The sequence below is a fragment of the Pseudophryne corroboree genome, chromosome 1, assembly GCF_028390025.1.
Source record: "Pseudophryne corroboree isolate aPseCor3 chromosome 1, aPseCor3.hap2, whole genome shotgun sequence".
Taxonomy (NCBI): Eukaryota; Metazoa; Chordata; class Amphibia; order Anura; family Myobatrachidae; genus Pseudophryne; species Pseudophryne corroboree.
The window spans coordinates 301,502,263-301,518,032 of NC_086444.1; the positions used below are offsets into that span (position 1 = coordinate 301,502,263).

The window sequence follows — 15,770 nt, forward strand, 5'->3', positions numbered from 1 at the left end:
GTCTACATTCAAATCGTATAATATTAGTGGGGCATATTTTTGTTATCCATTTCACGACACTGTACGAATGAAAACAAATCTTGATTGTATGTACTACACATTGGTTTGTTCTCGCCATTTTTTGTCTTTTATGATATCAACATTCGAGAAACTCCATATTGTATTGAACTAAATTGAAGAGTCTACTCAGAAGAATAGAACCTATCTTCTGGTCCAAAAAGGAACGTTATGGTGATATCTTTCTTTAGCGCTTGTGGTGTATGACAGTGTTTCTAAATTCTGGTTTGTGTATTTGCGATCTAAATGTGGTGACATTTATTCAGAGACCTGTTACATCTGAGCAGCTTAGCGCCAGCTGAACCACCCCCACAATTCTTGTTTGTATAATGGTAGGCCTGAGTAGTGTCCCATTGGCCACATAAATAGATTTCAACGTATTCTCCAACTTGCGGTCTGCCGGCTCCTTTAGGGAAGCCGTCCCAGGCGCAGGGAGAATCACCTTTTTTGTTAATCGTGACAGGACACTGTCTAAAACGGGGGGTGACTCCCACCTTTTCCTGTCCTCTGCCGGGAAAGGATAAGCTACCTAAATTCTTTTGGGAATCTGAAATTTCTTTTCAGGGATTACCCAGACTGCCTCAAAGAGAGTGTTCAGCTCATGAGATGGAGGAAAAGTTATGTTAATTTTCTTTTTTTTATAAAAGTAAGCCTACTCCTGAGGTAAAGGAGGGGGCTCCGTAACTTCAAACACCTCCTTTATAGCAACAATCATGGAGGTCATTCCGAGTTGTTCGCTCGCAAGCGGATTTTAGCAGATTTGCTCATGCTAAGCCGCCGCCTACTGGGAGTGAATCTTAGCATCTTAAAATTGCGAACGATTTATTCGCAATATTGCGATTACACACCTCGTAGCAGTTTCTGAGTAGCTCCAGACTTACTCGGCATCTGCGATCATTTCAGTGCTTGTCGTTCCTGGTTTGACGTCACAAACACACCCAGCGTTCGCCCAGACACTCCTCCGTTTCTCCGGCCACTCCTTTGGGGAGACAGAGAGAGAGTATGCCAGCACACACCAGAGCGCTATATAACACTGGGATCCCACTATCAATGAGTGTTTTCCCTATAGCTGCTTTTTTATATATATTACATATATATATATCTATACTGCGCCTAAATTTAGTGCCCCCCCCCTCTCTTTTTTACCCTTCTGTAGTATTCTCAGACTGCAGGGGAGAGCCAGGGAGCTTCCTTCCAGCGGAACTGTGAGGGAAAAATGGCGCCAGTGTGCTGAGGGAGAAGCCCCGCCCACTTTTCGGCGGACTTTCTCCCGCTTTTTCTGTGATACTGGCAGGGGTAATTTTACATCTATATAGCCTCTGGGACTATATATGATGTATATTTTGCCAGCCAAGGTGTTATTTATTGCCCTCAGGGCGCCCCCCCCCCCCCCCCAGCGCCCTGCACCCATCAGTGACCGAAGTGTGAGGTGTACATGAGGAGCAATGGCGCACAGCTGCAGTGCTGTGCGCTACCTTGGTGAAGACCGAAGTCTTCTGCCGCCGATTTTCCGGACCTTCTTCGTGCTAAGGGGGGCGGCGGAGCGGCTCCGGGAACGAACACCAAGGTCGGGTCCTGCGGTCGATCCCTCTGGAGCTAATGGTGTCCAGTAGCCTAAGAAGCCCAAACTACCACCTGTTAGGTAGGTTCGCTTCTTCTCCCCTTAGTCCCTCGCTGCAGTGAGTCTGTTGCCAGCAGATCTCACTGAAAATAAAAAAATCTAAATATACTTTCTTTCTAGGTGCTCAGGAGAGCCCCTAGTGTGCATCCAGCTCAGCCGGGCACAAGAATCTAACTGAGGTCTGGAGGAGGGTCTTAGTGGGAGGAGCCAGTGCACACCAGTAGTCTAAAAGCTTTCTTTATAGTTGTGCCCAGTCTCCTGCGGAGCCGCTAATCCCCATGGTCCTTACGGAGTCCCCAGCATCCACTTAGGACGTTAGAGAAATACATTTTTAGTCTTACAAGTCTGTTACCAGTGTTACACCTGGCTCAATACCTTTTAAGTGGCCTCCTGGAATCACACACTTCATTTTTCATTTAGAGAAAGCCCTGGGCCTGTTTATAGGCGCTTGCTAGCTACAGATACTACACAGCTGCAACAGCCCGCCGGTCTCACCGCTACAGAGGAAGAGAGGGAATAAATTATGATGATGATGACAGTATTCTTATTATAATCGCATATCCTGTAGAACCGCGGGAAAATGTCGCATCACGAGGGGCACGGTAAACTCGAGGGATGCCGCGCGCACACCAGGAAGTTGGAACAACTTCGCGCAGCTGTCTCACCGCCTAGTGTCGAGGAAGTTTGCCGTTTCCTGTGCTCCGTAGATATTTTCTCACCAACTCGCTTTCCTATTGGCCAACGTCAAAGACTCTGGTATTCGTCCTCAACACCATCTTTTGACTGGCTGCGGTTGTCGCTTTCCTATTGGCCAGAGTGATTACTTGCTCCGTCCATTCTGGCTGACTGCTCCGGGGTGCAGGATGGTAAGATCCCACATACAGCGCATTCACTGATCGGGAAACCCGGTTACTGTTGTTGTTGCAGAAGCTTCTTTACAGTGTAGAGTGGACGCTGCGTGTGTAGGAGCAGGACGAGGACGGAAGAGGTCCTCATTAAGGGGTTCCGAGTTGCCCGGGGCCTGTGCTGCAGAGATGGGTGTTGGTGCTGTCATATGATCGCTGCCATGCTGAGCAATACCGCTCTGTGCACATCCTGTAGCTGCCGGTACGGGCACTGATACCATGTAGTTAAACTAGAACAGGGGTCAGGGAATTTTTCTACCTTTTACCCCAAAATATATTTAGATACGCCAACGATTTGAAAGGAAGGAAATCATATTTCTCTGACGTCCTAGTGGATGCTGGGACTCCGTCAGGACCATGGGGATTAGCGGCTCCGCAGGAGACAGGGCACAAAAATAAAGCTTTAGGATCAGGTGGTGTGCACTGGCTCCTCCCCCTATGACCCTCCTCCAAGCCTCAGTTAGGTTTTTGTGCCCGTCCGAGCAGGGTGCAATCTAGGTGGCTCTCCTAAAGAGCTGCTTAGAAAAAGTTTTTAGGTTTTTTATTTTCAGTGAGTCCTGCTGGCAACAGGCTCACTGCATCGAGGGACTTAGGGGAGAGAAGTGAACTCACCTGCGTGCAGGATGGATTGGCTTCTTAGGCTACTGGACACCATTAGCTCCAGAGGGATCGAACACAGGCCCAGCCATGGAGTCCGGTCCCGGAGCCGCGCCGCCGACCCCCTTGCAGATGCCGAAAAGTGAAGAGGTCCAGAAACCGGCGGCAGAAGACTTTTCAGTCTTCATGAGGTAGCGCACAGCACTGCAGCTGTGCGCCATTGTTGTCACACACTTCACACCAGTGGTCACGGAGGGTGCAGGGCGCTGGGGGGGGCGCCCTGGGCAGCAATGATAATACCTTATTCTGGCTAAAAAAGACATCACATATAGCCCCTGGGGCTATATGGATGTATTTAACCCCTGCCAGGTCTCAGAAAAACGGGAGAAGAAGCCCACCGAAAAGGGGGCGGGGCCTATTCTCCTCCGCACACAGCGCCATTTTCCCTCACAGAAATGCTGGTGGGAAGGCTCCCAGGCTCTCTCCTGCACTGCACTACAGAAACAGGGTTAAAACAGAGAGGGGGGGGCACTTATTTGGCGATATGATTATATATATTAAGATGCTATAAGGGAAAAACACTTATATGAAGGTTGTCCCTGTATAATTATAGCGTTTTGGTGTGTGCTGGCAAACTCTCCCTCTGTCTCCCCAAAGGGCTAGTGGGGTCCTGTCCTCTATCAGAGCATTCCCTGTGTGTGTGCTGTGTCGGTACGTGTGTGTCGACATGTATGAGGACGATGTTGGTGAGGAGGCGGAGCAATTGCCTGTAATGGTGATGTCACTCTCTAGGGAGTCGACACCGGAATGGATGGCTTATTTAAGGAATTACGTGATAATGTCAACACGCTGCAAGGTCGGTTGACGACATGAGACGGCCGGCAAACAAATTAGTATCTGTCCAGGCGTCTCAAACACCGTCAGGGACGTTATAATGCCCATTTTACCTCAGTCGGTCGACACAGACACGGACACTGACTCCAGTGTCGACGGTGAAGAAACAAACGTATTTTCCTTTAGGGCCACACGTTACTTGTTAAGGGCAATGAAGGAGGTGTTACATATTTCTGATACTACAAGTACCACAAAAAAGGGTATTATGTGGGGTGTGAAAAAACTACCTATAGTTTTTCCTGAATCAGATAAATTAAATGAAGTGTGTGATGATGCGTGGGTTTCCCCCGATAGAAAATTATTGGCGGTATACCCTTTCCCGCCATAAGTTAGGGCGAGTTGGGAAACACCCCTTAGGGTGGATAAGGCGCTCGCACGCTTATCAAAACAAGTGGCGGTACCGTCTCCAGATAGGGCCGCCCTCAAGGAGCCAGCTGATAGGAGGCTGGAAAATATCCTAAAAAGTATATACACACATACTGGTATGGAGTCAAATCCCCATAGGAAGGGGAAAAGGAAAAGAAACCAGATAAATTTAAGGTGCACACATCCAACTATTAATTTATCAATATGATTATTGTTATAGAACATATATATCTACAGCAGCAGTATCAAATATAGGCTAAAGTGCTCAATTACCAAAAATAGTATAGAGGTTTATTATGTAATTCATTTATATGGGACTCAATTGTCCTTTATTGAAATTAGAGCGAAATATTAAAATACATAGAGTAAGAAGCAGAGAATAGAAAGTGACAGAAATAGAATATATGTGAATAAAGATTTAAAAAACAAAGCTAATGTGTTCGTCCCTTATTATATTTTCCTATGTTTATTTTACTTGTGCATTTACATACATATATTTATGCAGCACTGTATCAGTGCTATCCTTATATGAGACCTACAGTTTTCATATTCATTAGAGCCTGTTATGCTGCAGTAGAGGGAAACTATGCTGTATTGCTTTAAAGTTACAAGCTGTTGCAACAAATTGTAGCCAAGTTTCTCTCCACTCCTGCCTGTAAGGCTGTAATAATAATAACTTGATTGTAATGTTACACGTGGAGGGATGTAACAATGTTGCTAAATGTACAACTTTTGCCTGAAACTCTAGAGTGTCATATGGTATAAGGAATGCTGGTATGACATTATATGCATAAACCCAGTGTTTGAGAAAAACAATGGGGATAAGCCTGGGTAAACAGTTTCACTGCCCTATATTAGAGGCTGTCTGCTTCATAGAGCTTAAGAATCTCTGAACCCAGTTGCTGCTGTTAATAATGCATAAATAAATGTGCTAGAGAGGTGGGTTTAATATATTTCAATATGATGTTAATCCACACTCTTTTTCACCTTGTGTATAAGTTTGTATTAGCAGCAGTCGTTGCTGGTACTTAGCAATATTAACTTGTGTCCATGCAGGACATATTAATAGCACTTAAATATTGCTCTTTAAACTCAAGTAACTTGTATTTTATATATAGTGGGTATCAGAGGATCATGCCCCTGTTTGCCGACTAACTGCAGTACACATATAATAGCCCTAGATGTCCACTGGGTACAGAGAAATTCTTGTATCTGGCATAAACCCAGTTATTTCTCTTGTTTGATATAAGTGTCAGCTTTCCCACAGCATTCACATGAAATTTCAGGCAAGTATAAAGACAATTAAAAACTCCTCTCTATGAGCAGGTTTGGCTCCTGACACTGCACTATAGGTCTCACATGTATGTTGTTTATCAACTGCACTTTTTAAACATTATTATTAAAACGGGAGCACATAGCTGAAGCCTATGCGCATTTCACTCTTAAAGAGCTTCCTCAGGGCACTGACTATAGTGCCCTGAGGAAGCTCTTTAAGAGTGAAATGCGCATAGGCTTCAGCTATGTGCTCCCGTTTTAATAATAATGTTTAAAAAGTGCAGTTGATAAACAACATACATGTGAGACCTATAGTGCAGTGTCAGGAGCCAAACCTGCTCGTAGAGAGGAGTTTTTAATTGTCTTTATACTTGCCTGAAATTTCATGTGAATGCTGTGGGAAAGCTGACACTTATATCAAACAAGAGAAATAACTGGGTTTATGCCAGATACAAGAATTTCTCTGTACCCAGTGGACATCTAGGGCTATTATATGTGTACTGCAGTTAGTCGGCAAACAGGGGCATGATCCTCTGATACCCACTATATATAAAATACAAGTTACTTGAGTTTAAAGAGCAATATTTAAGTGCTATTAATATGTCCTGCATGGACACAAGTTAATATTGCTAAGTACAAGCAACGACTGCTGCTAATACAAACTTATACACAAGGTGAAAAAGAGTGTGGATTAACATCATATTGAAATATATTAAACCCACCTCTCTAGCACATTTATTTATGCATTATTAACAGCAGCAACTGGGTTCAGAGATTCTTAAGCTCTATGAAGCAGACAGCCTCTAATATAGGGCAGTGAAACTGTTTACCCAGGCTTATCCCCATTGTTTTTCTCAAACACTGGGTTTATGCATATAATGTCATACCAGCATTCCTTATACCATATGACACTCTAGAGTTTCAGGCAAAAGTTGTACATTTAGCAACATTGTTACATCCCTCCACGTGTAACATTACAATCAAGTTATTATTATTATTACAGCCTTACAGGCAGGAGTGGAGAGAAACTTGGCTACAATTTGTTGCAACAGCTTGTAACTTTAAAGCAATACAGCATAGTTTCCCTCTACTGCAGCATAACAGGCTCTAATGAATATGAAAACTGTAGGTCTCGTATAAGGATAGCACTGATACAGTGCTGCATAAATATATGTATGTAAATGCACAAGTAAAATAAACATAGGAAAATATAATAAGGGACGAACACATTAGCTTTGTTTTTTAAATCTTTATTCACATATATTCTATTTCTGTCACTTTCTATTCTCTGCTTCTTACTCTATGTATTTTAATATTTCGCTCTAATTTCAATAAAGGACAATTGAGTCCCATATAAATGAATTACATAATAAACCTCTATACTATTTTTGGTAATTGAGCACTTTAGCCTATATTTGATACTGCTGCTGTGGATATATATGTTCTATAACAATAATCATATTGATAAATTAATAGTTGGATGTGTGCACCTTAAATTTATCTGGTTTCTTTTCCTTTTCCCCTTCCTATGGGGATTTGACTCCATATCCGTGTTTAAACCAGTTGGTAGCACCTTTATGAGCCTCTTAATTTTGTCCCACATATAAATTGATATAGGTGAATCCCTAAAATAGGGTGTAATTAGATATGACAATAGGCACTCCAACTTTGTGATTGACATCATAATTTATTAATCTCGGTGCGGGTTACCCTCCAGATCTGGTGGAAGCTTATTGCTTGACCAGTATTGGAATTTTTTGGACACACATACTGGTGTTATACTGCGACCAGCGATCGCCTCAGCCTGGATGTGCAGCGCTGGGGTGGCTTGGTCGGATTCCCTGACTGAAAATATTGATACCCTTGACAGGGACAGTATTTTATTGACTATAGAGCATTTAAAGGATGCATTTCTATATATGCAAGATGCACAGAGGGATATTTGCACTCTGGCATCAAGAGTAAGTGCGATGTCCATATCTGCCAGAAGATGTTATGGACACGACAGTGGTCAGGTGATGCAGATTCCAAACGGCACATGGAAGTATTGCCGTATAAAGGGGAGGAGTTATTTGGGGCCGGTCCATCGGACCTGGTGGCCACGGCAACAGCTGGAAAATCCACCTTTTTTACCCCAAGTTACATCTCAGCAGAAAAAGACACCGTCTTTTCAGCCTCAGTCCTTTCGTCCCCATAAGGGCTAGTGGGCAAAAGGCCAGTCATATCTGCCCAGGGATAGAGGAAAGGGAAGAAGACTGCAGCAGGCAGCCCATTCCCAGGAACAGAAGCCCTCCACCGCTTCTGCCAAGTCCTCAGCATGACGCTGGGGCCGTACAAGCGGACTCAGGTGCGGTGGGGGGTCGTCTCAAGAGTTTCAGCGCGTAGTGGGCTCACTCGCAAGTGGACCCCTGGATCCTACAAGTAGTATCCCAGGGGTACAGATTGGAAATTCGAGACGTCTCCCCCTCGCAGGCTCCTGATGTCTGCTTTACCAACGTCTTCCTCCGACAGGAAGGCAGTATTGGAAACAATTCACAAGCTGTATTCCCAGCAGGTGATAATCAAAGTACCCCTCCTACAACAAGGAAAGGGGTATTATTCCACACTATATTGTGGTACTGGAGCCAGACGGCTTGGTGAGACATATTCTAAATCTGAAATCTTTGAACACTTACATACAAAGGTTCAAATCAAGATGGAGTCACTCGGAGCAGTGATAGCGAACCAGGAAGAAGGGGACTATATGGTGTCCCTGGACATCAAGGATGCTTACCTCCATGTCCAAAATTGCCCTTCTCACCAAGGGTACCTCAGGTTCGTGGTACGGAACTGTCACTATCAGTTTCAGACGCTGCCGTTTGGATTGTCCACAGCACCCCGGGTCTTTACCAAAGTAATGGCCGAAATGATGATTCTTCTTCAAAGAAAAGGCGTCTTAATTATCCCTTACTTGGACGATCTCCTGATAAGGGCAAGGTCCAGAGAACAGTTGGAAGTCGAAGTAGCACTATCTCAAGTAGTTCTACGACAGCGCGGGTGGATTCTAAATATTCCAAAATCGCAGCCGTTTCCGACGACACGTCTGCTGTTCCTAAGGATGATTCTGGACACAGTCCAGAAAAAGGTGTTTCTCCCGGAGGAGAAAGCCAGGGAGTTATCCGAGCTAGTCAGGAACCTCCTAAAACCAGGAAAAGTGTCAGTGCATCATTGCACAAGAGTCCTGGGAAAAATGGTGGCTTATTACGAAGCGATTCCATTCGGCAGATTCCACGCAAGAACTTTTCAGTGGGATCTGCTGGACAAATGGTCCGGATTGCATCTTCAGATGCATCAGCGGATAACCCTATCTCCAAGAACAAGGGTGTCTCTCCTGTGGTGGTTACAGAGTGCTCATCTTCTAGAGGGCCGCAGATTCGGCATTCAGGATTGGATGCTGGTGACCACGGATGCCAGCCTGAGAGGCTGGGGAGCAGTCACACAGGGAAAAAATTTCCAGGGAGTGTGATCAAGTCTGGAGACTTTTCTCCACATAAATATACTGGAGCTAAGGGCAATTTACAATGCTCTAAGCGTAGCAAGACCTCTGCTTCAAGGTCAGCCGGTATTGATCCAGTGGGACAACATCACGGCAGTCGCCCACGTAAACAGACAGGGCGGCACAAGAAGCAGGAGGGCAATGGCAGAAACTGCAAGGATTTTTCACTGGGCGGAAAATCATGTGATAGCACTGTCAGCAGTGTTCATTCCGGGAGTGGACAACTGGGAAGCAGACTTCCTCAGCAGAAAAACTGGACAGGTATTGCGCCAGGTCAAGAGACCCTCAGGCAATAGCTGTAGACGCTCTGGTAACACCATGGGTGTACCAGTCAGTGTATGTGTTTCCTCCTCTGCCTCTCATACCAAAAGTACTGAGAATTATACGGCAAAGGGGAGTAAGAACGATACTCGTGGCTCCGGATTGGCCAAGAAGAACTTGGTACCCGGAACTTCAGGAGATGCTCACGGAAGATCCGTGGCCTCTACCTCTAAGACGGGACCTGCTTCAGCAGGGACCGTGTCTATTCCAAGACTTACCGCGGCTGCGTTTGACGGCATGGCGGTTGAACGCCGAATTCTAAGGGAAAAAGGCATTCCGGAAGAGGTCGTCCCTACACTGGTAAAAGCCAGGAAGGAGGTGACTGCACAACATTATCACCGCATTGGAGAAAATATGTTGCGTGGTGTGAGGCCAGGAAGGCCCCACGGAGGAATTTCAACTGGGTCGATTCCTACATTTCCTGCAAACAGGATTGTCTATGGGACTCAAATTGGGGTCCATTAAGGTTCAAATTTCGGCCCTGTCAATTTTCTTCCAGAAAGAATTGGCTTCAGTTCCTGAAGTCCAGACTTTTGTAAAAGGAGTACTACATATACAGCCCCCGGTTGTGCCCCAGTGGCTCCGTGGGACCTTAATGTAGTTTTGGATTTTCTCAAATCTCATTGGTTTGAGCCACTCAAATCGGTGGATTTGAAATATCTTACATGGAAAGTAACCATGCTACTGGCCCTGGCTTCAGCCAGGAGAGTATCAGAATTGGCGGCTTTATCGTATAAAAGCCCATATCTGATTTTCCATTCGGACAGGGCAGAACTGCGGACGTGTTCTCAGTTTCTGCCTAAGGTGGTGTCAGCGTTTCACCTGAACCAGCCTATTGTGGTGCCTGCGGCTACTAGCGATTTGGAGGATTCCAAGTTGCTGGACGTTGTCAGGGCATTGGAAATATATATTTCAAGGACGGTTGGAGTCAGAAAATCTGAATCGCTGTTTATACTGTATGCACCCAACAAGCTGGGTGCTCCTGCTTCTAAGCAGACGATTGCTCGTTGGATTTGTAGCACAATTCAACTTGCACATTCTGTGGCAGGCCTGCCACAGCCTAAATCTGTCAAGGCCCATTCCACAAGGAAGGTGGGCTCATCCTGGGCGGCTGCCCGAGGGGTCTCGGCATTACAACTCTGCCGAGCAGCTACGTGGTCAGGGGAGAACACGTTTGTAAAATTCTACAAATTTGATACCCTGGCTAAAGAGGACCTGGAATTCTCTCATTCGGTGCTGCAGAGTCATCCGCACTCTCCCGCCCGTTTGGGAGCTTTGGTATAATCCCCATGGTCCTGACTGAGTCCCAGCATCCACTAGGACGTCAGAGAAAATAAGATTTTACTTACCGATAAATCTATTTCTCGTAGTCCGTAGTGGATGCTGGGCGCCCATCCCAAGTGCGGATTGTCTGCAATACTTGTACATAGTTATTGTTACAAAAAAATCGGGTTGTTATTGTTGTGAGCCGTCTGTTCAGAGGCTCCTACGTTGGTCATACTGTTAACTGGGTTCAGATCACAAGTTGTACGGTGTGATTGGTGTGGCTGGTATGAGTCTTACCCGGGATTCATAATCCTTCCTTATTGTGTACGCTCGTCCGGGCACAGTATCCTAACTGAGGCTTGGAGGAGGGTCATAGGGGGAGGAGCCAGTGCACACCACCTGATCCTAAAGCTTTATTTTTGTGCCCTGTCTCCTGCGGAGCCGCTAATCCCCATGGTCCTGACGGAGTCCCAGCATCCACTACGGACTACGAGAAATAGATTTATCGGTAAGTAAAATCTTATTATTTTCTCTGACGTCCTAAGTGGATGCTGGGGACTCCGTCAGGACCATGGGGATTAGCGGCTCCGCAGGAGACAGGGCACAAAACTAAAGCTTTAGGATCAGGTGGTGTGTACTGGCTCCTCCCCCTATGACCCTCCTCCAAGCCCCAGTTAGGTTTTTTGTGCCCGTCCGAGCAGGGTGCAATCTAGGTGGCTCTCTTAAGGAGCTGCTTAGAAAAAGTTTTTAGGTTTCTTATTTTCAGTGAGTCCTGCTGGCAACAGGCTCACTGCATCGAGGGACTTAGGGGAGAGAAGTTCAACTCACCTGCGTGCAGGATGGATTGGCTTCTTAGGCTACTGGACACCATTAGCTCCAGAGGGAGTCGGAACACAGGTCTCACCCTGGGGTTCGTCCCGGAGCCGCGCCGCCGACCCCCCTTGCAGATGCTGAAGATTGAAGGTCCAGAAACCGGCGGCAGAAGGCTTTTCAGTCTTCATGAAGGTAGCGCACAGCACTGCAGCTGTGCGCCATTGTTGTCACACACTTCACACCAACGGTCACGGAGGGTGCAGGGCGTTGCTGGGGGCGCCCTGGGCAGCAATGTATAATACCTTATTCTGGCTAAAAATACATCACATATAGCCCCTGGAGGCTATATGGATGTATTTAACCCCTGCCAGGTCTCAGAAAAACGGGAGAAGAAGCCCGCCGAAAAGGGGGCGGGGCCTATTCTCCTCAGCACACAGCGCCATTTTCCCTCACAGAAATGCTGGTGGGAAGGCTCCCAGGCTCTCCCCTGCACTGCACTACAGAAACAGGGTTAAAACAGAGAGGGGGGACACTTATTTGGCGATATGTGTATATATATATTAAAATGCTATAAGGGAAAAACACTTATATAAAGGTTGTCCCGGTATAATATAGCGTTTTTGGTGTGTGCTGGCAAACTCTCCCTCTGTCTCCCCAAAGGGCTAGTGGGGTCCTGTCCTCTATCAGAGCAGTGCTGTGTGTCGGTACTTGTGTGTCGACATGTATGAGGACGATGTTGGTGAGGAGGCGGAGCAATTGCCGGTAATGGTGATGTCACTCTCTAGGGAGTCGACACCGGAATGGATGGCTTATTTAAGGAATTACGTGATAATGTCAACACGCTGCAAGGTCGGTTGACGACATGAGACGGCCGGCAAACCAATTAGGTCCTGTCCAGGCGTCTAAAACACCGTCAGGGGCGTTAAAATGTCCTTTTACCTCAGTCGGTCGACACAGACACGGACACTGACTCCAGTGTCGACGGTGAAGAAACAAACGTATTTTCCTTTAGGGCCACACGTTACTTGTTAAGGGCAATGAAGGAGATGTTACATATTTCTGATACTACAAGTACCACAAAAAAGGGTATTATGTGGAGTGTGAAAAAACTACATGTGGTTTTTCCTGAATCAGATAAATTAAATGAAGTGTGTGATGATGCGTGGGTTTCCCCCGATAGAAAATTATTGGTGGTATACCCTTTCCCGCCAGAAGTTATGGCGCGTTGGGAAACACACCTTAGGGTGGATAAGGCGCTCACACGCTTATAAAAACAAGTGGCGTTACCGTCTCCAGATACGGACGCCCTCAAGGAGCCAACTGATAGGAGGTTGGAAAATATCCTAAAAAGTATATACACACATACTGGTGTTATACTGCGACCAGCGATCGCCTCAGCCTGGATGGGCAGCGCTGGGGTGGCTTGGTCGGATTCCCTGACTGGAAATATTGATACCCTTGACAGGGACAGTATTTTATTGACTATAGAGCATTTGAAAGATGCATTTCTATATATGCGAAACTCTGGCATCAAGAGTAAGTGCGATGTCCATATCTGCCAGACGATGTTTATGGACACGACAGTGGTCAGGTGATGCAGATTCCAAACGGCACATGGAAGTATTGCCGTATAAAGGGGAGGAGTTATTTGGGGTCGGTCCATCGGACCTGGTGGCCACGGCAACAGCTAGAAAATCCACCTTTTTTACCCCAAGTCACATCTCAGCAGAAAAAGACATAGTCTTTTCAGCCTCAGTCCAATTCGTCCCCATAATATCTGCCCAGGGATAGAGGTAAGGGAAGAAGACTGCAGCAGGCAGCCCATTCCCAGGAACAGAAGCCTTCCACCGCTTCTGCCAAGTCCTCAGCATGACGCTGGGGCCATACAAACAGGTGCGGTGGGGGGTCGTCTCAAGAGTTTCAGCACGCAGTGGGCTCACTCGCAAGTGGACCCCTGGATCCTACAAGTAGTATCCCAGGGGTACAGATTGGAAATTCGAGACGTCTCCCCCTCGCAGGTTCCTGAAGTTTGCTTTACCAACGTCTACCTCCGACAGGGAGGCAGTATTGGAAACAATTCACAAGCTGTATTCCCAGCAGGTGATAATCAAAGTACCCCTCCTACAACAAGTAAAGGGGTATTATTCCACACTATATTGTGGTACTGAAGCCAGACGGCTCGGTGAGACCTATTCTAAATGGAGTCACTCAGAGCAGTGATAGCGAACCAGGAAGAAGGGGACTATATGGTGTCCCTGGACATCAAGGATGCTTACCTCCATGTCCAAATTTGCCCTTCTCACAAAGGGTACCTCAGGTTCGTGGTACAAAACTGTCACTATCAGTTTCAGACGCTGCCGTTTGGATTGTCCACGGCACCCCGGGTCTTTACCAAGGTAATGGCCGAAATGATGATTCTTCTTCAAAGAAAAGGCGTCTTAATTATCCCTTACTTGGACGATCTCCTGATAAGGGCAAGGTCCAGAGAACAGTTGGAGGTCTGAGTAGCACTATCTCAAGTAGTTCTACGACAGCACGGGTGGATTCTAAATATTCCAAAATCGCAGCTGTCTCCGACGACACGTCTGCTGTCCCTAGGGATGATTCTGGACACAGTCCAGAAAAAGGTGTTTCTCCCGGAGGAGAAAGCCAGGGAGTTATCCGAGCTAGTCAGGAACCTCCAAAAACCAGGAAAAGTGTCAGTGCATCATGGCACAAGGGTCCTGGGAAAAATGGTGGCTTCTTACGAAGCGATTCCATTCGGCAGATTTCACGCAAGAACTTTTCAGATATAGCGGCTCCGCAGGAGACAGGGCACAATAATAAAAGCTTTAGGATCAGGTGGTGTGCACTGGCTCCTCCCCCTATGACCCTCCTCCAAGCCTCAGTTAGGTACTGTGCCCGGACGAGCGTACACAATAAGGAAGGATCTTGAATCCCGGGTAAGACTCATACCAGCCACACCAATCACACCGTACCACTTGTGATCTGAACCCAGTTAACAGTATGATAACAAAACGAAGTAGCCTCTGAAAAGATGGCTCACAACAAGAATAACCCGATTTTGTAACAATAACTATGTACAAGCATTGCAGACAATCCGCACTTGGGATGGGCGCCCAGCATCCACTACGGACTACGAGAAATAGAATTATCGGTAAGTAAATTCTTATTTTCTCTAACGTCCTAGTGGATGCTGGGGACTCCGTCAGGACCATGGGGAATAGCGGGCTCCGCAGGAGACAGGGCACATCTAAAAAGCTTTTTAGGTCACATGGTGTGTACTGGCTCCTCCCCCTATGACCCTCCTCCAAGCCTCAGTTAGGTTTTTGTGCCCGTCCGAGAAGGGTGCAAACTGGATGGCTCTCTTAAGGAGCTATTTAGTAAAGTTTTTTTTAGGTTTCTAATCAGTGATTCCTGCTGGCGACAGGATCACTGCAACGAGGGACTTAGGGGAGAGACTGGCAACTCACCTGCGTGCAGGAGGATTGAAGTCTTAGGCTACTGGACACTGAGCTCCAGAGGGAGTCGGAACACAGGTCAGCCTGGGGTTCGTCCCGGAGCCGCGCCGCCGATCCCCCTTACAGACGCTGAAGAAAGACGGCGGAACGGAGGTCCGGAAACAGGCGGCAGAAGACTTCACAGTCTTCAGAGAGGTAGCGCACAGCACTGCAGCTGTGCGCCATTGTTGTCACACGGCTCACTGACACGGTCACGGAGGGTGCAGGGCGCTGCTGGGGGCGCCCTGGGCAGCAATATAAATACCTATTTGGCAAATAAATACATCACATATAGCCATTAAGGCTATATGTATGTATTTTAACCCAGGCCAGTTATTAAAAAACCGGGAGGAAAAGCCCGCCGAAAAGGGGGCGGAGCTTATTCTCCTCAGCACTCAGCGCCATTTTCCTGATCAGCTCCGCTGGTGAGGAAGGCTCCCACTCTCCCCTGCACTGCACTACAGAAACAGGGTTAAAAGAGAAGGGGGGCATAAATTGGCGATATAATGATATATTAAGAGCGCATATATAGAAACAACACCTTCTAGGGTTGTTATATACATTATAGCGCTTTTGGTGTGTGCTGGCAAACTCTCCCTCTGTCTCCCCAAAGGGCTAGT

The 15,770-nt window shown here is 46.7% G+C and overlaps 2 protein-coding genes across 3 annotated transcripts in view; one reads left to right on the forward strand and one right to left on the reverse strand.

The window, feature by feature from the left end:
- The window catches only part of RAD9B (RAD9 checkpoint clamp component B), a 285,854-nt gene extending 283,541 nt beyond the window's left edge, over positions 1-2,313 (reverse strand). For both annotated transcript variants that reach the window (XM_063964402.1, XM_063964401.1), the window contains exon 1: positions 2,054-2,313. In XM_063964402.1, coding sequence (XP_063820472.1) covers positions 2,054-2,087 — 34 coding nt within the window. In that variant the 5' untranslated portion in view covers positions 2,088-2,313. The remainder of the gene's footprint in view (positions 1-2,053) is intronic.
- Positions 2,314-2,409: 96 nt separating this feature from the next.
- Positions 2,410-15,770, forward strand: part of VPS29 (VPS29 retromer complex component) — a 72,873-nt gene continuing 59,512 nt past the window's right edge. Inside the window, exon 1 of the mRNA XM_063964403.1 lies at positions 2,410-2,544. Coding sequence (XP_063820473.1) covers positions 2,542-2,544 — 3 coding nt within the window. The 5' untranslated portion in view covers positions 2,410-2,541. The remainder of the gene's footprint in view (positions 2,545-15,770) is intronic.